This window comes from Ctenopharyngodon idella, chromosome 4, assembly GCF_019924925.1.
Source record: "Ctenopharyngodon idella isolate HZGC_01 chromosome 4, HZGC01, whole genome shotgun sequence".
In the NCBI taxonomy this organism is placed as follows: domain Eukaryota; kingdom Metazoa; phylum Chordata; class Actinopteri; order Cypriniformes; family Xenocyprididae; genus Ctenopharyngodon; species Ctenopharyngodon idella.
Window position 1 is genome coordinate 27,202,273 of NC_067223.1, and position 21,236 is coordinate 27,223,508.

Genomic DNA, 21,236 nt, shown 5'->3' on the forward strand with positions numbered 1-21,236 from the left:
CACTTAACTCAGGTATTGATCCGCATCAAAAATCAGCACCAATTACAGTAATGGGACAGGAGCATCAAGAGCATCACAGACAAAAGAAAGTGACAGCCTCACTTACTATGATTTTACATTTGAGTTCACACATACCTCAAGCAAAGGAGATTCATTTTAAGATTTTAAGTGACGTTTATCCTCTTGCTGACATCCTGAGTCTACGATTTAACATTGACCAAAATAATTGTGTCTTTTACGGTGACCAGGAGGGTACATGTTCAGTTCAGTTAGTTTTGTCATAGCCTTTGTTAGGAAATAAACGTATATTATTTGGAAAGATTAAGAAGAATACAAATAGTCATCGTAAACTATGTTAATTCTTGCTACATTCTTAATACATAAAGCAAAATTCATCAAGAATCAATCTCTTTTCAAAAACAACATTTCAGAAATGTACAATTCTAGGATAATACAAATCATTCAGTTAGCTAACATCATGTATTCATTTAGGCCGAAAAATGAGCTTGTTAAAGCAAGGTTGTAATCTCAGTAAGAGACTGGATACAAATTCTGTGGGATGTGCTGAACAAACAAGTCCGATCCATGGAGGCTCCACCTCGTAACTTACAGGACTTGAAGGATCTGCTGCTAACATCTTGATGCAGATACAACAGCACACCTTCAGGGGTCTAGAGGAGTCCATGCCTCGACGGGTCAGGGCTGTTTTGACAGCAAACACAATATTAGGAAGGTGGTCATAATGTTATGCCTGATCGTGTATATGGGTGTAACGCTTCACTAGATGAAAAGAACTTTGAAGCGTAACAAAGCTGCTATAGCATGTAAGAGATTAAAAGGCAGACACACTTTTGATGTTATTGGTGATGGGATGGACTTTTTTGGATTTGAGATTGAGCCTGAGGAGAGCTACTCTGCAGAAAAATAAGTCATGGACTACTTGAGGCCAGGGGGATATGAGCTTGAGATACTGAAACAGTTCTCAAACATCAAGAACATTTTCTTAAAGTACAACATTCTGACTCCATCTAACACACATGTAGAGCGGCTTTTTAGTTTGGGTGGTTTGGTGCTCATGCCTAGAAGAACAGACTGTCTGACAAGAGATTTGAGAAGCTTCTGTTAATGCAAAACAACCACTGTTTCATTGGCAACATTTTATGTTTTGTAAAACCAGTGTTTGCTGATCTAGTGCTGTTAAAGTCAGAGGAGAACATTGCTTTACTTTTTTTATTTTTGATATGATGGAGGAATATGCAGAAGCATTAGTTAAAAGATTACAAAAAATTACAAAAAACTCAGAAGAGAATTATTTTTTAGTTACAGGGCTAAAAAGTCAGGAGAGACTGGCTTTGTTTATTTTCTAAGTGGAATATTCAGAAAAGCAAGTAAAATATTTGAAAGTTGGAGTTAAACGTCAGAAGAGACTGGCTTAATTTTGTTTGTGTTGTGAGTATGCATGTCCCAATAAAGTTAATTGATGAGCAGGCTAAAGAGTTTTTATGTTGTTTTTTGTTTGTTTTTTCATGAGGGGGTGGAATGGGGGGCTAGTAACTTAAATTACTTTTGAAATAAAGTAATCAGAACAGTAACTTGATTACTTTTAAAAATGAGTAATCAGTAATTTAATTACATTTCCAGAGTACTTCCACTTGCACAACACTGTAAACTATATATCAATTCTTGAGGAATTGGAAATTCTGGAAAAAAATATAAAGCAAAATGAATCTTGACCTAACCTCTTTTGTTTCTCAAAACTTTATAACTGGAGGTAAATATTACTTTCTTACAATTTATGATAAATAATGAGTTATTGAGATTATTTAAAATTGTGAATGAACTGTTTTCAAATATTTATTTAATAATGTAGCAAATGAGCCAATAGGGGAAATAATATCTTGTTATAATTAATCATAAATATTTGTATCAGTTGAAATGGTTAGCTTTAGGCAGCAGAATTAATATTACAATCAATTATTACAAGGTTACAATCAATTAACCTGTCCGCCCAGCGAACCTTCAGTATTAATTGTTTATCAATTCTCAGAAAGGTTATTTTCATGGCAACTGAGTAACTGAGTACTACTAGAGCATGTAGCAAGATCAGGAATCATTAAAGTGACTTTGATTTGCAAACAGTATATCATAATCAAATACTCATGTGTATTGTGCATAAGTTTTATTAACTAAATCACAAACACATAACTAGTCTAAACAAACACATACACACAAATCACACATACACACGTGGGTAAAGTAAAAGTGTAAAAGTGAATTAAACCAAAAAAGAAGTGTGAATGAAGCTATGGAAAGAGTCAAGTTAACCATCTGAAAGAACCATCAGTTTTGTAATTCACCTTGTTAAAAGGGATATATATCTTACAATAACCTTTGTTTAGTTAGTTAAATGTATGATACTTGCAATGCTTTAGCCATTGAACGAGTGTCCGGAGATACAGTCTGTTAAATATAAAATAATTTTATTTGATCTGTTCAGTTGATACAATAATTTAAACTTTCTGAACAGGATTTGGTTTTTTTTTGTTTTTTTTATCCTGATCAAAAACTTTACATGCTGTTGTTCTTAAAGGATTGTGTTTCCTTCTTGAGCATCAGTGAATGTTTTCACCCTTTGTAATAGTTATTGTGTGAGTCCATTAGTTGTCTTCAGTGTAAAAAAGATGGATCTCAAAACTATACAGTCAGTGTTGTAAAGGATTCAACTATGCAGAACGTGCTGGAAAACCAAAGAATGTTCTTCAGAAAAATCCTCCAGGTCCTGCCCAATCACAGTGGATGGTTTAACAGCTCAGGGCAAAGAAAGGACTCATGAACAGGTGATCCAGGTAACAAGGTAGTAACTTTTTCCATAGTATTGTAAATGTAATGTCTTTATTGTACACATGCCATTGAACCAATTCAAATCAAAATTTTTCTTTCCACTGTATGTGTTGACACAAACAATACCAACATCCTCTCAGTCTGTTTTGGTGTGGAAAGTACCCCTTTTATTGGGACAGTCCAGGTTTTTTGGTGTTTTGTCCCCGACCGGAGCTGTCCCCAGAAATGTCCCTCTTTTACAGTACATTCAAAACACCCCACAAATACATCACAAAAAAAGCTGACCAACATGACATAGAGAAACACCTCAAAATAATATCAATTAAAGGGCTTCTACCTCACCTGCTTAAGGTGCAGTATGTGCTCTCCCAGAATTGTTGTTGAACACTGTTGATATTTGAAATCAACCCAGATAAATACATGCATCTTTTCATTGCTCTGCCTCCAAAATTCACAAACACGTTACCCCTTCGGTCCTAACTGCCCTCTTGAGATCAGGGGAGTTTACCTGCACAGCTCTCACTACTAATTGACATCCAAGAGTGGATGTCAATTTATAATAGCAGACGTGAAGCAAAATAATGCTTCATGAGTAATGAAGTGAAGATGATGAACTAACGACAAGTAAGCACAAAAAATGAACACTGTACACGTGAGTATATACAAGCAAGAGTTCGTTGTTGGTTGCCAGCAGCACAGCAGCTCCAGACAAACTCAAAACTGTCCTGTTACTATAGCTTACATTACAATAACAGCATTTCTTGGTTCTGTGAAACCGCAAAACTAGTGTTACTCACGTGTGGAGCAGAAACAACGCAACCTCTGCATCCGTCTTCTGGTTTCCCACTTAAGTCTCTCTAGCGCTGGAAAGCTTTTCTAATATTAACGAGGGTCCTAAAGCTCTTGCCTGATCATAACCTTTCATTTTCCAGTGATCTTCCTCTGAGCTTATCTCTTTTGTACTGTCTCTCATCTCTCTTACTAGTCTTTCTTTTAATCCCCTTTTGCTCACTCTCTCTACTCCACTCAAGCCGACTGGCAACACGTTTGTTGTGGTGCTCAGTCCAAGCAACTTTCAGCAGCGTTTCAACATATTTGAAATTATAGCAAGGGAGATGGTCAGGTTTGGCCACTGGAGTAAATATATTCACACAAAAAAGCCTCAAGATAAAGGATATAACTAAAAGATAACAGTACAAATAAAAGAAGTGGTCATGAAGGTGGAAGGATGAAGCCCACATTCAGCTGCGGTGTGAAAGTAACCTTGATTTCAAACAGATACGCATTTTCTATTGCTGTACTCTTTAACAAAGAACATAAACTGGGTCTCACATTTGACTTTTCATATATATGTGTTTTTATTGCATTGATCACAATTGAATTGTCTTTCTCCAGAGTGAAAGCACAGATGATTGCTGGACTTGCTCCTTTTTCTAAACCTCGTCACACTGAGTTAAATGGCTATTTCTTTCTAGAATGAGATTTCAAATGTTGTTTCAGGCTTATGTGATATGTGAAACACTCTTCACACTGAAGACACTTGTAGGGCTTCTCTCCAGTGTGAACTCTCATGTGAATATTAAGGTTTCCTTTAATTGTGAAACTTTTTTCACACTGAAGACATTTGTAAGGCTTCTCTCCAGTGTGAACTCTCATATGCAGCTTAAGGTTTCCTTTAACCGTGAAGCTCCTTCCACACTGAGGGCAGGTGAAAGGCTTCTCTCCAGTGTGAATTCTCAAGTGATACTCAAGGTTTGCTCTGTATGTGAAACCTTTTCCACAGTGTTGGCACAAGAAAGGCTTCTCTCCAATGTGAACTTTTACATGATTCTCAAGGTGATTCCTGTCTGTGAAACTCTTTTCGCACTGATGACACTTGTAAGGTTTCTCTCCAGAGTGAACTCTCATGTGAATATTAAGGTCTCCTTTAAGCGTGAAGCTCTTTCCACACTGAGGGCAGGTGAAACGCGCTTCTCCAGTGTGAATTCTCATGTGATTCTCAAGGTTTGTTCTGTTTGTGAAACTCTTTCCACAGTGATGACACATGAAAGGCTTCTCTCCAATATGAATTTTTACATGATTCTCAAGGTGATTCCTATCTGAGAAACTCCTTTCGCACTGATGACACATAAAACATTTCTCTCCCGAGTGAATCTTCATGTGATGATTAAGGTATTCTTTACATCTGAAACTCTTTCCACACTGATCACAAACAAACGGCTTCTCTCCCGTGTGAATTGTCATGTGAGTCTTAAAACTTTCTTTTACTGTGAAGCTCTTATCACACAGTTTGCAGGTGTAAGGCTTCTCTCCAGTGTGAATTGTCATGTGGGCATTAAGGTCTCTTTTCTGTTTAAAACTATTTCCACACTGAGAGCATATGAATGGCCTCTCGCCGGTGTGAACTCTCATGTGAACTTTAAGACTTCCATTTAGTGAGAAACTCTTTCCACACAGTTTGCAGGTGTGAGGCTTCTCTCCAGTGTGAAGTCTTAAGTGGGCTTTAAGGTTTCTTTTCTGTGTAAAACTCTTTCCACACTGAAGGCATACGACCGACTTCTCTCCAGCATGGATTTTAAAGTGGTCTTCAAGGCCTTGTGTTTGCAGTTGGCCTTGTGTCCAGAAAGGGCTCTCTACAGTGTGAACTCTCAAGTGGATTGTAAGGTCTCTTTTCTGTCTAAAACTCTTTCCACACTGAGAGCATATGAATGGCTTCTCTCCAGTGTGAATTCTCATGTGAGTCTTAAGATTTCCTTTTAGTGAGAAACTCTTCCCACACAGTTTGCAGGTGAAAGGCTTCAATCCGGTGTGGATTTTCATGTGGACTTTAAGGCTGTCTTTTCGACTGAAACTCTTTCCACACTGTTGACAGGTCAAAGGTCTCTTTCCAGTGTGAACTCTCATCTGGAGGTTTCTAGTTTCTGTTTTATGAGTCTGTGAGTAACTACAAGATTTTTCCCCATTCATGAAATCATGACATTTCTCATACTTATCTTTGTCTTCCATTTCATTCAGTTCTTGACTCTCCTCTTTCAGCACCATCAGGTCTAGGGTGAAAACAAACAAAAACAAGTTAACACCAGTTTAATGGCACAAAATCTCAGACATAAAAACATTTAGACATGTAAAACATCAAATCCAACAACATGTATTCTAGATCCTATACCCACTAAACAACTGATAAAAAGTTGTAACCTGTAATCTCAAAACCTTTTATTAACACTGTTAATTCTTAACCTTCTTTAGGACACGTCCCAAATACTGCCCATTATAAAAAAACCTGCAGTAGAGCACTGCATTGCACACATTTGTGTTGGGATCCTGGATTTAACAAGAACAATGCAGTCAACAAATATTCAGAAAAAATTAAAGTGGCTTTTTACTGTACAAAAGTCTGGTATTCAGACAAATTGTAAATTTCCCAGTTGTTCCTGTAAAGAATTGGCCTTTGTACATTGAAACAAACACACAAAAGTGACACCTCTGACCGTTCTCATTGCATTGCAACCATTGCATCTGAGGACTAATTCATTTTGGTTCAATTTTATTTGATGTTTGATCCATCAAAATCTATTGATTGAAATGTATATATATATATATATATATATATATATATATATTTAAATGAAATTAAAGATATACACTGTATCTTGTTTCTTTTTTTTTTGTAGATAACTGTTAATTGTATGGCAGCTATCAAAAAAAACCAAACCAAAAAAAAAAAAAACGGTATTTGAAGCTGCTGATGTCACTGGAGTCTCAAGAACCTCTCCATACAGGCAGGCAGTTGTGTGTAAAGTTGCAATTCAGCTGCCCCAAACCATGAAATGAAATGAAAATCATTTAATTTCAGAAGTCACTATCCTTCTTTTACACAAAATTATTTTTATATTTTATTATCTTTTTTATTATTTTGCCTAATTTCATTCTTGACTTGTCATTTATTTTGGCATGGGTTTAGTATATAGTTAGATAAACGCATGACAAAGAATTACTGAAGACTTTAAAAAATGAAACCAACCTGTTTGTTCCTCAGTATCTTCATGTTTGACTCTGAATGTTTCTTCAATCTTGATGTCTTCATTCTCCTCTTTAATAAACGCCATCTTTGTTTGTTCCTCAGTATCTTCATGATTGAATGTTTCTTCAATCTTCACGTCTTCACTCTCCTCTTTAATAAACTCCATCTTTATAACAGTGTTTCACGTGGATCTCAGTCGCTTCACCAGGAGTTTTTCTGTGTGTTTGGACACTCTGTCATGATTAAGATCAGAATAATTAACAGAAAGAAAAACACTCAAAACTAAATCTCTGAGTGTGTCTCAATCAGATCTAGTTCAGTAGTTCAGTACACTGATAAGAGAGTCAGAGTGAGAGTTAATGGACTTAAATGATCTGATTAGGCTAAAAACACTCAAAACAATCTCTGATACCCCTTTTCCACCAGCACGAACCAGGTGCTAGTTCAGAGCTAGTGCTAGTGCCAGTTCGGAGTTGGTTCAACTGACGAGCCTTCTAAGAACTGGTTTGCCTTTCCACGGGCTAGAAAGCCAGCACAGAGCCAGGTCTTACGTCACTGTATACATCTCATATTTCACAGCAAAGCTAGCGTGGCAGCGCCAAACACAAACACACCTGGCTTGTTCGAGATGCATCAGCTTCTCGCAGTGCATGACATCAAATGGCGGTCATAAGTTACTTGTTGGTCATGGTAACCCCGCCCCCAGCCCCTGATGCAAGCGGTTCTTTCTTCTAGACCAGCAATGTTTTGGTGCTACTTACAAACCACTTTTCCTGGTTCAGAGCTGGTGCTTTGGGTGTCGAAAGACAATCACTGGTTTAAAACTAGGCTCTGGCTCCGAACCAGCACTCAAACTGCCTTGGTGGAAAAAGGGGTATGAGTGCCTAATCAGTGCTCAAGCGCATGCATGAAATTTGCCAAAGTGCAACGGAAAACGTAATGATTATGAGTTTGTCGTGAAAAACAGAAGGAGACTGTCTAAACATTTTAATAATTTATTGATAATGTTTTCTTTATTTTTGGCTGCAGAGATTAAGTCAAAGATGCTGCAGCAAGAAAAATGAACTCTAGAGGAGCATTTAGCTAAATATATGCTATATTACATATTAATTATAATATTTAATGTTCTTTAATAGCCTATATAATGCATGTTTAAATAAATCTGTCAAGTTGACAGCCACCATTTAAATGTTTATATTTCAAAAAACAAATTGGATTAGAAATAATTTTAAAGTTGGTAGGCCTATTATAATTTTGTAATTATAAAAATTTTCTTAAATGTAATTTAAGTTTGTATACAAATCAGTTCATTGTAACCTTCAATATTACTGGGTCACCAACTGATTCCCATGTATATTTTACAGCATTACTTGAGATTTTTTCTTGAGAAAATTTGCCATGTACTATACCTGATATACAGTATATCCAAAATAACTGATATTTAATCGAATTGCAAGCTTGTGAATCGCAATGCGTAACTATGATGACAGACTGGCAGGAAATGGTGCAAAACAGAAAACAAAGTCCAAACAGGGTGATTGAGGCTTATCATACTGATAAGCCTCACCTTTCCATTATTGTTAATAATAGTTGTCACTTGTACTCTTAAATGTGCATTGAAAATTGCCAGCTGATAAAACCTGTGCTCCAGGGACCATATTCATATAACGTCTAATTGTAGCTCTTAACTGGCTGAGTTAGATGGTGATTGACACCATACAGTAGAAAATCAGTCCAGTCTCTCCAGCTGTAAATGTCATTGGCTGTTAAAGTGTTGCTTATAATAAATTGACATGTTGATAACACACACACAAGCAGTCTTTCAGAATGCTCTCAATTACGTGTTGCCTAGATCAGATGCATACTATATGCATTAGTGAGTGAAGTGGAAGATCTAGCAGTTTTTAAGGCCTTTTTGTATGCAATAGTGCTATCTTTCCACAAAATGTGAAACACCTCTAGTTTTGTTTTCTTTCAGCTGCACTCCATTTTGCTGGCTGCTCTTTTAAGGGCTTGTTGTGTGCTCGTTGTACCATGGCGAACAGGAAGGGGGCCAAGGCAAATTACAGTGTCTGACATCGTACTTGCAAGTTCACACCCCTCTTTAATGTTAATTTTAGTGATCTCCGATTTACGATTAGCCAGCACTTTTAAATTTGCTTTGATGTCAGGCGCTCTGGCTCCCGGCAAACAAATGACCATGGTGGCTGGTGTCTCTATTTTCACGTTCCGTGTAATAGAATCACCAATAATTAGGGCACTTTCAACAGGATTCTCAGTGGGTGAGTCACAGAGTGGGGAGAACCTGTTTGGTGTTCTAATCGGAACCGAAGAGCGGTGTTTTTCGCGACTATGCCATCTCACGGTCACCCAGTTGCCCTGCTGCACGGGCTTTACAGCCTGAACCGAACAATTTATGGGGTTTGCTGAGTTAGTCACATTCAAAACAGTATCTAAAGCCCTTACATTCTTACTATCCTCAATTAAAGTTTGGAAGCTTGTCTCTAATTCTGAAATCTTCTCCATCAGCCTCCCCGCATGTATCACATTCCGGCTTACCACAGTTGTTTGATGGACTCATAAAAAGATGGCAGGTTAACAGGCTAGCGAAATGCTAGAGTTTTGTGCTAGCAATGTCAGATTAATGTGACAGACAATGTTAGATAATATCAGATATTCTGTGATGATTAAGTTATATTAAGCAATATAAACAGCAAGATAGAAAATAGATATTTAAAACAGCTATACGGAGCTACAAACACAATCCCCTCAAGCAGACAGGAAAACCTATATGCTCCAGGGACCTTTTTGATATAACATCTAAGGCTAAATGTAGCTCTTAACTGGCTGAGTTAGATGGTGATTAACACTAAACAGTAGAAACACTTGGAAATGCGGCAAATAATAGTGCACATTTATCTAGGACTAGGCTAACAGCGAGCGGACTTGTAAAGTTGCTACTACTTACATGTTTGAAGTGATAAGCCATATTTGAGGTTGATGAATGAGAGGCAAATGTTCGGATTTCCTGACGTTAACGATCGCTCCTTCACAGACTGTGTGACTTCACCACTTCCTGTGCAGTTTTTTTTTCTTTGACTAACCGATTATTAAATTCTTGGTCGACCAAGCCTCTTCTAGTCGACTAACTTTAAAATTAAAATTCAAAACTCTATAAATGCCACGTAATATTCAGTTTTGTTAAATGCCTATAGTTCAGTGTCTATATGTCTAAAATTCAGAATTACACAATTCAAATTCAAATCTTTTTGTAATATTTATTTTACATTATTTTTGGCATACACTTTAATTTATGTAAAACAAACAAACAAAAAAACAACAACAGCCATCCAGCACTAGTAAGCATTGAACATATCGTTGTATCATTGTGCACTGACTAAACTCGCATTGAATCTAAACTTGTGTATGTGCGTGCGACCAATCACGAGCGAGAATAGTCACACGTGCAACATTCAGTACATACAATTTCAAAGTCATACAAAGTCAAGTCAAGTCAAGTCAAGTCACCTTTATTTATATAGCGCTTTTTACAATGTAGATTGTGTCAAAGCAGCTTTACATTGATAACTGGTACAAAGTCAGTACATAAAGTGCGCGTGGCTAACAAGCAGTGTAGCAAAAAAAAAAAAAAAAAAAATCATCCCATCATTCTGTCTTGTATTAATAAAATAAAATAAAATAAAAAAACCCGCAGAGAGCCATCTGAAGAAATGGCCCTCAGACGGGAGTCGACTCATTTCGTTCATTTAAGGGAGCCGACTCGTTCACGAACGACACATCATTAATGTGATTCGAGCGCTTACAAACAGTGAATCATTTGATTCCTAAATTGATTCCTAAATCCGAATTGGTTTAGAAAAGCGCAGTTTCTCTATCATTGCTTGCCCGTGACCAAACAGCGTGTTTATGATGAACTGATTCACAATATAGGGAGCGAAATGAGGCGCACCTTTTCTGTTCCTCGCCTGTAGATGAGCTTAACTCACAAACAATGTGTTCATAATGTTATTAGATACATTATAATGTTACATCAAAAAATGATGAATTCATTCCAAAGTTTTCTATATGACTGTCTTAACGGGTTGTATAGATTTAAACACTTTAAATGATTAAAAACACAAACCTTTCTTCAGCAGAATCACAGATGCAGGAGCGCGGCGCAGCCTTATGACATCATGTCGCCACACCAAAATAAAAGTCCTGTTCACGCGAAATAGAAATCCACATACGGAAAATACATTCAAATTATAAAATAAAGGAAGTTTGAAGAGATCGCAATTATAATACCAAATACTGAGTATTTGTGATATTTTCAAAATATCTTGATCTTCAAATTACAAAGGATTAGAAAGAACTTTCAAGCATTTCAAACTCATTAAGAATTTGTGGATAAAAATTAAGTTCTGTAGTAGCAGAGTGTTTATTTTTATTTTAAAGTAAAACTGAATCCTTATCATGATGAATATATCCATCTTATTCCATCTCAGTTTCTCCACAGAATATAAGGGCAATAAATAAAATAACATTTCAACTTTGTTTTGTTGAAAATGGCCGTTACTGTAAAGGATTACACTGATGATGGGTTTAAAACAATTGATTTTGACTGTCTGAATGGAAAACATAATTTAAAATTTTGTTTAAAATACAAAGACATACAGTTCATTCTTTGAAGTCATAGATGTCCATTATCTTTAATTGGCCAAAATATGATAGCATATTCCAGGCCTGTCCCCAAGGAGGGGCATTGGGGGGCCGTGCCCCCTAAATAGAATTTACACCAGTATTTCCTTGAAGAAACAACAGGACAAAAGACAATGACAAGTCAAAGCTTCAAAGGCTTTATTACAGTGCACTTGACGCACTTCTTTGAGAAATCAACCATCGCTTTAGTGAGCGCAACACACAGCTTGCACAGTCGCTGATTGCTTTGAACCCAGAGAGTGATTACATTTTTGAATCCGAAGTTACTTCAGCACATCATGTCATTAACAAAATCAACCATTGTTGAGACAGCATGTATTGTTGCTAAACAGTTTATTTCTACACTAATAAAAAAAGAAGACAACGTGAAATTGACAACACAGAATCTCCTTTCAAAGTACCACAAAAAATTAGTAGCAATTCTAAGTGTACTGACAGCTTTGAAGACCGGATTAACCGCAATGTGTGAAAAATTATTTTCAGTTTTGAGGAATGTATTCACAGAAGTTCTTTGCGCCACACACATAAGGCCCAGCTCATTCAGCTGGCATTTGAGAAGGACCTCACATGCAAGTGTCTGCATGAGTGGAAAGATACAGTTCTCCCGCTGCCTTCAACTATTTTAATCAGTTGCGAGTACACTGCTTGACTGCTACATTGCTATATTTTTATTGCAATCTAGTATGTATTGTTTTTATTGTTGTGTTGTTGGTGGAAATTGGTGGAGGACCTTTTGTGACTCATGTTTATGAAGTGTAGAGGCATAAAGCAAATAGGTTTTGGTGTAGTTTTAGGTTGGACTTGTAATGATATCCATTGATTGTGCCTGTTACTCAAGAAAGCCACTAGATGGCACTGTGTTTCTAGATACAAGATGCAATAACCAGTTTACTAGAAACACAGAAACATCTCGTACATACTAATCTGAAATGGAAACTCTTACAAATGCATATGCAATAAGGTCACCCGCAAAAACAACCCTGTCCAAGACTTTTCAGCACTAATTTTGCACTGCGTGTCTTTAGTAAATCCAGACAGTAGTTTTTTTTAATGCCAAAAGAGGATTTACTTTTGTACAAATGCAAATTACACCTTATATTCAATTTTTTCAATTCAATTTTATGAATGAACTGCTTATTATTACACTTGTATCGCTTGCACATCTGAGGCAGTTACAAATTTTCCAAAAATTAGTAAATGTAACAAAGTAAATGTACTTCATTACTACCCACCTCTGGCCCCAAGTGCCGCTTCATTAGCTGTCTCCTCGTGTAAAGGTGAAGTAGGCCCTTTTTCTCCTTCCATTTCTTGAAAAAGGGTAATATTGAACTTGTGCATCTGCCATAGTCACGGCATGCTAATGAACTCTAATACCAAATACTAAAACCAAATACTCTTTTGCAAGAGTGAATTTTGTTTACTGCTTAGTGCTTAATATGCTATGTTAAGAAGGCTGTACTCTACCAACTACCTCAGGGTGGACTAAATGCTGCTAAGTGGAGCAAATTGTAATTTGCACTACTGTCTGTTTAAAATAAATGAAAAGAAACCTAGCATTGGGGATTTGTTGCTTTTTCCTGTACCGAACTCGTATCGAACTGTGACCCCAAAACCGAGATACGTACCAAACCATGAATTCTGTTTACCATTACACCCCTAGTATTAAGAAGTTGAGAAGACGGCTCTCTATATGAGACTCTATAACATCTCACTGTTACTGATTTATCATGCAGCTCAAAGTATTATGGGTAGAATCACTCTACAGTCTATTCTGATTCATCAACACAGTTTCACTGATGATCCAGACCAAACATAAAACCCAGGATAGAGCGGTTGAGTGAATGTGGTCTGGACTGTGTGGATGAGGCTCATTGTGTCTCCAGAGACGCTGTAGAAGGACAGAGTTCCTGCACTGTGATCCACATACACTCCTATTCTACTGCTGATGGACTTTACAGGGAGTTTAGTCTGTATGTTATTGTGTATGAATGAGTAACTGGAGGGAGAGCAGAACAAACTCCAGGATTGATCATTACGTCCAAACCAACACTCATTACCACCTCCCTTCCTGCTGATGCTCTTATATGACACTGATATGTCCACACATCCACTCCACTCAATCTCCCAGTAACAGCGTCCACAGACACTCTCTCTACACAACACCTGATACCACTCATCAAATCTGTCTGGATGATCAGGATACAATTGAAGCTCTGTGTCAGTGCCAGTAATCACTCTGTTCTTCTCAGACAGACGGAGGTGTTTATGTGCTGTGTTTGGATCCACAGTGAGCTGATGGGAATCTGATGGAGATAAAACACATCAGGTTTATTACAGATAATTTCTATCTTAAGTCTAATTAAAATCTGACAAGTTAATTTAGGTTTTTTCACAAATTCGTATTACAGAAGCAAATCTTTTAGGATTTTGGATTTTTTATCCTATCTTACAAAATCTCATCTGTAGTTAGGAAATTCTAAAGTGCTCCGCTGAGTTTGGTACTCAACTCTCAGGTCTGTTACCAAGCAATCAATAATAATAATAATAATAATAATACATTTAAGAAATGTCATTCTGTAATAGATTTTTGTCCTAAATGAGGTTCTAACTGAAATTGCCATGGTTACCAAAAAGATAAGATTGGATTCTAAAGTTAAAGGATTAGTTCACCCAAAAATGAAATTTCTGTCATTAATTACTCACCCTCATGATGTTCCACACCCGTAAGACTTTCGTACACAAATTAAGATATTTTTCATATAATCCGATGGCTCAGTGAGGCCTGCATTGCCAGCAAGAAAATTAACACTTTTAATGCCCAGAAAGCTACTAAAGACTTATTTAAAACAGTCATGTGACTGCAGTGGTTAAACCTTAATATTATGAAGTGACGAGAATACTTTTCAGCACCAAAAAAAATAAAAAATAAATAATGACTTTATTCATCAAACTTTATTGTATCAAACTGCCAACGTCACGCTCCCCAGTGGTAAACCATTGAAATTTTGAAACACTTATGAAGTAATGTTTGATACACGCTCCGAACCACTGATTCAAAACAAAAGATTCATAAAGCTTAGAGTGCTTAATAATCCGACAACAAACATGGTCATATAAACGTGGTAACCCATTTTCTTTTATCGGACTAAGGTCATAAACGGCTTAAGCATAAACCCGTCAGAACAGGTAGTTTTTTGGCTCTTACCCCGATTTTGTGCGGCATGTAAACGCATTAACCTGTTTTCTGTCGGCTTATTGAAGTGTGCAAGTGTGATATGTGACAGAAACGCATCCTAGTGCAGATTTAAACGCATCCAGACAGAGCGAGTGTTTTGCTGGAAAGGAAGAAATAAATATATCGCAAACGCAGACTCTTTCAAGACCCAGAAAATCGTAAAAATGTGTTCTCATCCCTCGTGAAGCAGAAGTAGAAGTGGTTCAGTCAAAACGCTGCATCTAACTGCATGAGAGAATAATATATGAGCCATAAGTTTCTTGCTGACATGTTGCAAGCTTTATTTAACATCACAACTGCCATAACATATGGAATATGTTTTTTGATGTCACTACAGGGAAATAACCCGATTTATTAATAAAGTCTTGCAGTTTACTTGCGTTGTCAGTTTACTGGTTTGCATGTAAACGGGGAAAACTGGTTATTTCAATAAGCTAATATTTGTGAGTTATCAGCTTACTGGTGTGCATGTAAATGTGCTCAGTGTTTTGAAATCACCCATCACTAGATATTGTTGAATAAAGTCGTTATTTTGTTGTTGTTTTTTTTGGTGCACAAAAAGTATTCTCGTCGCTTCATAACATTAAGGTTGAACCACTGTAGTCACATGAACTGTTTTAAAAAGGTCTTTAGTAGCTTTCTGGGCATTGAAAGTGTTAATTGTCTTGCTGGTGATGCAGCCATTGTATGAAAAATATCTTAATTACGAAGATGAACAAAGGTCTTACATGTGTGGAACGACATGAGGGTGAGTAATTAGTGACAGAAATTTCATTTTTGGGTGAACCAACCCTTTAAGATCTTTCTGTAAGACGCCCCCTTAATCAGGAATTCTGAACTCTTCATGTTCAATATATCAGCAGTCTCAGTACAGTTTACTAGATAAATGAGTGTGTGTGTGTGTGTGTGTGTGTGTGTGTAAATTGAGGTCCCCATGGGGAAACAAGTTTATAAAGCATACAGAATGAGTTTTTTTTTTTTAAATGTAAAAATGCAGAAAGTTTTCTGTGATGGTTAGGGTTAGTGTAGGAGATAGAATGTACAGTTTAAAAACCATTACATCTATGGATAGAAAACAAGGATAGAAAACCAGACGTGTGTGTGAGTGTGTGTGTGTGTAGAGACATACATTTTCGAAGTCCTGCTGTAATCCTGATCTCTCCTCCATGATCCACACTAGAAAACACACACAGTGACACAGTTAATCAGTAAACGCTCACACACACACACACACACACACACACACACACACACACACACTCTCTCTCTCTCTCTCTCTCTCTCACACACACACACACACACACACACACACACACACTCTTAAACCCCCAAAATGTCAGGTGGAGCTGTCCAAACAAATGAACAGACTAACAAAATTATATCTTAAAAAAAATTAAAAACTAAAAACTAAAGACTATGGCATCATTGGCAAATTAATTTTTACATTTTACAATATAATGCACAAAATGAGCTCATTTCAAATTTGATGGCTGCTACAGATCTCAAAATAGTTGTGACGGGGGCATGTTTACCATAGTGTAGCATCTCCTCTTCTTTTCAAAACAGTTTGAAGACATCTGGGCATCAAGGTTATGAGTTTCTGGAGTTTTGGTGTTGGAATTTGGTCCCATTCTTGCCTGATTCTTCATTCTTGCTGCTGAAGAGTTTGTGGTCATCTTTCATTTAATGATGCGCTAAATGTTCTCTATAGGTGAAAGATCTGGACTGCAGGCAGGCCAATTCAGCACCCGGACTCTTCTACGATGAAGCCATGCTGTTGTAATAGCTGCAGTATGTGGTTTTGCATTGTCCTGCTGAAATACACAAGGCCTTCCCTGAAATAGACGTCGTCTGGAGGGGAGCATATGTTGCTCTAAAACCTTTATATACCTTTCAGCATTCATAGTGCCTTCCAAAACATGCAAGCTGCCCATACCGTATGCACTTATGCACCCCCATACCATCAGAGATGCTGGCTTTTGAACTGAACGCTGATAACACGCTGGAAGGTCTCCCTCCTCTTCAGCCCGGAGGACACGGCGTTCGTAATTTCCAACAAGAATGTTAAATTTGGACTCGTCTGACCATAGAACACTTTTCCACTTTGAAACAGTCCATTTTAAATGAGCCTTGGCCCACAGGACACGACGCCGCTTCTGAACCATGTTCACATATGGCTTACTTTTTGCATAATAGAGCTTTAGTTGGCATCTGCAGATGGCACAGCGGATTGTGTTTACTGACAGTGGTTTCTGGAAGTATTCCTGGGCCCATTTAGTAATGTCATTGACATAATCATGCCGATGAGTGATGTAGTGTCGTCTGAGGGTCCGAAGACCACAGGCATCCAATAAAAGTCTTCGGCCTTGTCCCTTACGCACAGAGATTTCTCCAGTTTCTCTGAATCTTTTGATGATGTTATGCACTGTAGATGATGATTTTTGCAAAGCCTTTGCAATTTGACATTGAGCAACTTAGTTTTCTACAATCTTTTTACACACTTTCACAGATTGGAGAGCTTCTGCCCATCTTTACTTCTGAGAGACACTGCCTCTCTAAGACATCCCTTTTATAGCTAATCATGTTACAGGCCTGATATCAATTAACTTAATTAGTTGCTAGATGCTCTCCCAGCAGAATCTTTTAAAAAAAATTCTTACTTTTTCAGCCACTTGTTGCCCCCATGCCAACTTTTTTGAGATCTGTAGCAGGCATCAAATTTGAAATGAGCTCATTTAGTGGATCAAAGTGTGAAATTTCTCCCTTTAAACATTTGTTATGTTATCTATGTTCTATTGTGAATAAAATGTTGGCTCATATGATTTGAAAGTCTTTTAGTTTTCATTTTATTCAAATTTAAAAACGTCCCAACATTTCCGGAATTTGGGTTGTAAACTGCAGATAGGAGTAATACACATGCTAATATAAACAAGAACCGCTAAACACTGAGGGAGACCTGAGGACTTATAAGCAGGAACCAAACAAAGGAACTAATGAGATAATTAACAGAACACAGGTGGAACCAAATTAACTAATCAGAATATAGGAAAACTGGGTCACAGAGAACACAAGAGACCATACATGTTACAGATTGCCCCCCTCCAGCAAGGCACATCTTCACCCCAAAAAAAAGGTAAGTCCAACTGAGGAGGGAGGGCGGGGGACTCTGTCGGGGGGTGTGAAGCAGGAGAGGGGCAAAACCAAAATAAGTCCAATGAATAAGTCCATGAGGGAGTGGAGGGTGGGAGGAGCCAGATGTAAGGTCAGAGGCCAGCCAGGATGGGGCCCAGGGCGGAGTCGAAGCGAGAGAAGAATTGTCACTGCGATGACCATTACCATACCAATTTCCTGAGAGTTGTCATGACAGAACTAACAATAATGTTTAACACTTATGGTAATGTTAGATAAGATTAGGTAAGACACTTCATAATGTCAAAATGTCAATATTGTCAATTTAATGTCTCACTTTATTGTCTTATGTCACTTATTGTCTTATTTATTTTGTCACTGATTATCTTATTGCCTGGCAATTATTTTGTAATTTCTGTATATATGCATTTTTTGTTTATATAGCAGTGATGTTTACTGTATTTTGTCTGTCTACAGTCTGTGGAGTAGCATTCAATAAGTTTTTCATTGTTCTTGGTAACTTGTACACAATAAATGACAGTAAATGACTTTGACCTCATAAACAGTTCTGTGTTTGAATGCATTTACCATTTCTAATCACTAGGTGGTGGTATAAGATTCCATTGTTTATATAGTTTAATTCATTTAACTTGAGAATTTCTTCACAGATTACGTAAACTGTTCATGTAAATAATGTGTTTAGATAATAATTGATATCTTTATTCTCTTTCTTTTGTAGGCCAAACATACACAAACCCCATTTATATTCCTGTATATGTACACACCCGCACCTGTGGAGAATACAGATTAACTCTGTAAAGCCTGTGTACAGCCTCAGTGAAAGCTACCATTGTTTTAAGAACAAATAAACCTCTTAGGATAAAGCTGATTGGATTCTGTGTTTTGACCAACACACCTTAATGAAAGCTAGATATCAACTAATACAGTACATTTTTCAGCACTGACAAGTTTCTTTGCATGTGTATGTGTGTGTCTGTAGTATTGTATGTGTGTTCATTTGTGTGAGAGAGAGAAAGGGAGAAAGCATGCTTTTCAGAGATAATGAAATGTTATTTTGTGGGAAAATCATAAAAATACTTTGTCTTTTTATTCTGTTATTTGTTATATTTATTTGTTTGGTCAATGTCATTGAGGGTTTTGGTTCATTTGCTGGTGTACTCTGTAAGGACCTTTGAAATAACTGAAATTATTTGGGGAAGTGATATGGAACTCTAATGCAGTCAAGACCTGCCTGGAAATACTGTGCGTTTACTGGAAATAATTGCACACCTTAGGATGTTTGTCAAACAATCAGAATCAAATATTCAAGCCCTGTAGTATAACTAGAGCTAAACCTCTGTTTCTCAGTAAGAACTTTTGTAAACATATGAAAGAAATAAAATCAAACACATCCTGCTCAACATACTTGAGTTTATCAAGTGTGCAGTTTGGATGGTTGAGGGTATCAGTGAGCAGCTTGACTCCTGAATCTCCTGGGTGATTGTAGCTCAGATCCAGCTCTCTCAGGTGAGAGGGGTTTGAACTCAGAGCTGAAGACACATAACTACAGCCTTCCTCTGTCACCATACAGCCAGATAATCTGCAAAAACACAAAGCAACAGTCCGCAGGATCATTAGTTTGGCAATCAGAAATTACTATCGCACACTGACCTGTGCTGTTTGTATTTGCAGCTGTTATTTTCTGTGAATTTAATAAAAAAAAAGTTACAAAAATATCTGTGAAAGTGTAACAGAGTAAAAGTGTTCATGTACTTTTCTACATGTGGTGAAGTCAACATACATTTATATATTTTCTATTGTAGAAACATTTGAACATTTATACCTATTTCAGCCATTCATTAGGTATTATTTATTTTTAACCATTTAAAAGTCAGTAATTTCCAGTGACTACTTTTTTCATATTTCATTGTTTTGAAATGATAATATAATTTTGTGATTCATGTTATTTGTAATTGAGTATGACAAGATGATTTTCAGCTTACAATGTAAGGCATACAAATAAGGCATACAAATAAGGGTGAATGTGTACATATTTTAAAATAAAATATTACTTGCTATTAGTTCCAATGCATTACTTTACAGTGAAATCTAATTGCAAAGAAATTCTTTGTTTCCTTTAAATATCTTTAAATACTTTTTTATGTACCTTCAACCCCGGTTTTCATGGACAAGGCAAGCTAGTCCTAGACTAAAATGCATGTTTGAGCTGTTTTAACTGAAAGCGATTTGTACTGACGTATCTTAAAACATGTCAGTGCCATTGTTTTGCCTCAAGATGCACACCAGCAATGTTTTTTTCTTGTGTACTTTTATATAAGCTACTTAAATATCCTAATTGAACTCAGGCTTAATCCTGGCTTAGGCTAAGCCCTGTATGTGAAACCGGGCTCAAGTTGAAAATAAATAAAGCTTTTATTTTAGCCTCAGGGAGCTAATGACAATAAAACACCAGTAAATTCGAATTACAAAATTGGGAATTGTTTGGCGCATGTTGCATTTTCAGATCCATGTTATGAGTGGCCCAAATTCACTTGCAAGAGTTCATGTGGAGCATTATTTACTGCAGTGGACTCAAACTCAACTCCTGGAGAGTCACTGCCCTGCATAATTTTACTTCAAACCTCATTAAACACATCTGATCCAGCTAATCAAGGTCTTACTAGAAACTTCCAGGCAGGTGTTTTGGAACTGGTTGGCTCTAGTCTGATCTAATGCAGTACAGTGGCCCTCCAGGATCTGAGTTTGAGACCACTGATTTACTGTGAATTGAGCTGCTCTGAAACACTGTAAACATCATGAGTTGATTGAATTGAAATTAAATGTTAATTAAATTTAAATGAACCTGGCATTCCATTGAGAGCAGATATCACATTCAGTGACAAAATAATTTACTGTGATAGTTTCATTAATTATTTTAAGACCATATACCTCAGTATCTCTAGATGACAGTTTGGACTCTTCAGTCCATCAGAAAGAAGCTTCACTCCTGAATCCTGCAGGTCATTGTTACTCAGGTCCAGCTCTCTCAGGAAACAGATTGAGAATTGTAGAGCTGCAGACAAACTCTCACAACACTGAGAAGTGAGATTACAGCACTGTAGCCTGTGTAGAGAACAACAAACTGCAATATAAATGCTTATTATGTAGGGTTTACAATCTGGAACATAGATAACTTGGAAACCTTTTGACTGTAGTAATTTAAGCAAAGCTAAAACATTTTTCTCTTCATAAAACATCACACCAGTATTCATCACACACACTGATACA

The 21,236-nt window shown here is 37.0% G+C and overlaps 3 protein-coding genes across 18 annotated transcripts in view; all 3 read right to left on the minus strand.

The window, feature by feature from the left end:
• The window catches only part of LOC127511113 (gastrula zinc finger protein XlCGF7.1-like), a 112,868-nt gene that overhangs the window by 26,279 nt on the left and 65,353 nt on the right, over positions 1 to 21,236 (minus strand). For 3 of the 13 annotated variants that reach the window (XM_051891661.1, XM_051891668.1, XM_051891645.1), the window contains exon 1: positions 11,007 to 11,058. The exons of 8 other annotated variants lie outside the window; for them this stretch is intronic. Coding sequence is in view for 1 of the 5 variants with exons in the window: in XM_051891656.1 (XP_051747616.1) it covers positions 6,863 to 7,028 (166 nt within the window). In the remaining 4 variants the exon portion in view is untranslated. Of the gene's footprint in view, positions 1 to 6,862; positions 7,096 to 9,830; positions 9,947 to 11,006; positions 11,059 to 21,236 lie in introns of those variants that run through there. 2 more of the 13 variants (XM_051891656.1, XM_051891650.1) reach the window with 2 other exon arrangements.
• The window catches only part of LOC127511118 (gastrula zinc finger protein XlCGF8.2DB-like), a 128,790-nt gene continuing 109,718 nt past the window's right edge, over positions 2,165 to 21,236 (minus strand). For all 4 annotated transcript variants that reach the window (XM_051891688.1, XM_051891687.1, XM_051891685.1 and 1 more), the window contains exon 3: positions 2,165 to 5,888. In XM_051891688.1, coding sequence (XP_051747648.1) covers positions 4,303 to 5,888 — 1,586 coding nt within the window. In that variant the 3' untranslated portion in view covers positions 2,165 to 4,302. The remainder of the gene's footprint in view (positions 5,889 to 21,236) is intronic.
• LOC127511407 (stonustoxin subunit beta-like) lies at positions 11,779 to 21,220 on the minus strand. Its single transcript, XM_051892218.1, has 5 exons — positions 21,211 to 21,220; positions 20,898 to 21,090; positions 19,375 to 19,548; positions 15,949 to 15,995; positions 11,779 to 13,887 (listed from the first exon to the last, which is right to left on the minus strand). The coding sequence occupies exons 1-5, from the start codon at positions 21,218 to 21,220 to the stop codon at positions 13,364 to 13,366; spliced, it is 948 nt and encodes a 315-aa protein (XP_051748178.1). The 3' UTR covers positions 11,779 to 13,363.

Coding starts and splice junctions, on each gene's coding strand:
- LOC127511407 (XM_051892218.1), bottom strand. Junction 19,549..20,897: donor TGTCATCTAGAGATACTGAG/GTATATGGTCTT, acceptor GTGTTTTTGCAG/ATTATCTGGCTGTATGGTGA. Junction 13,888..15,948: donor TACAGCAGGACTTCGAAAAT/GTATGTCTCTAC, acceptor TATCTCCATCAG/ATTCCCATCAGCTCACTGTG.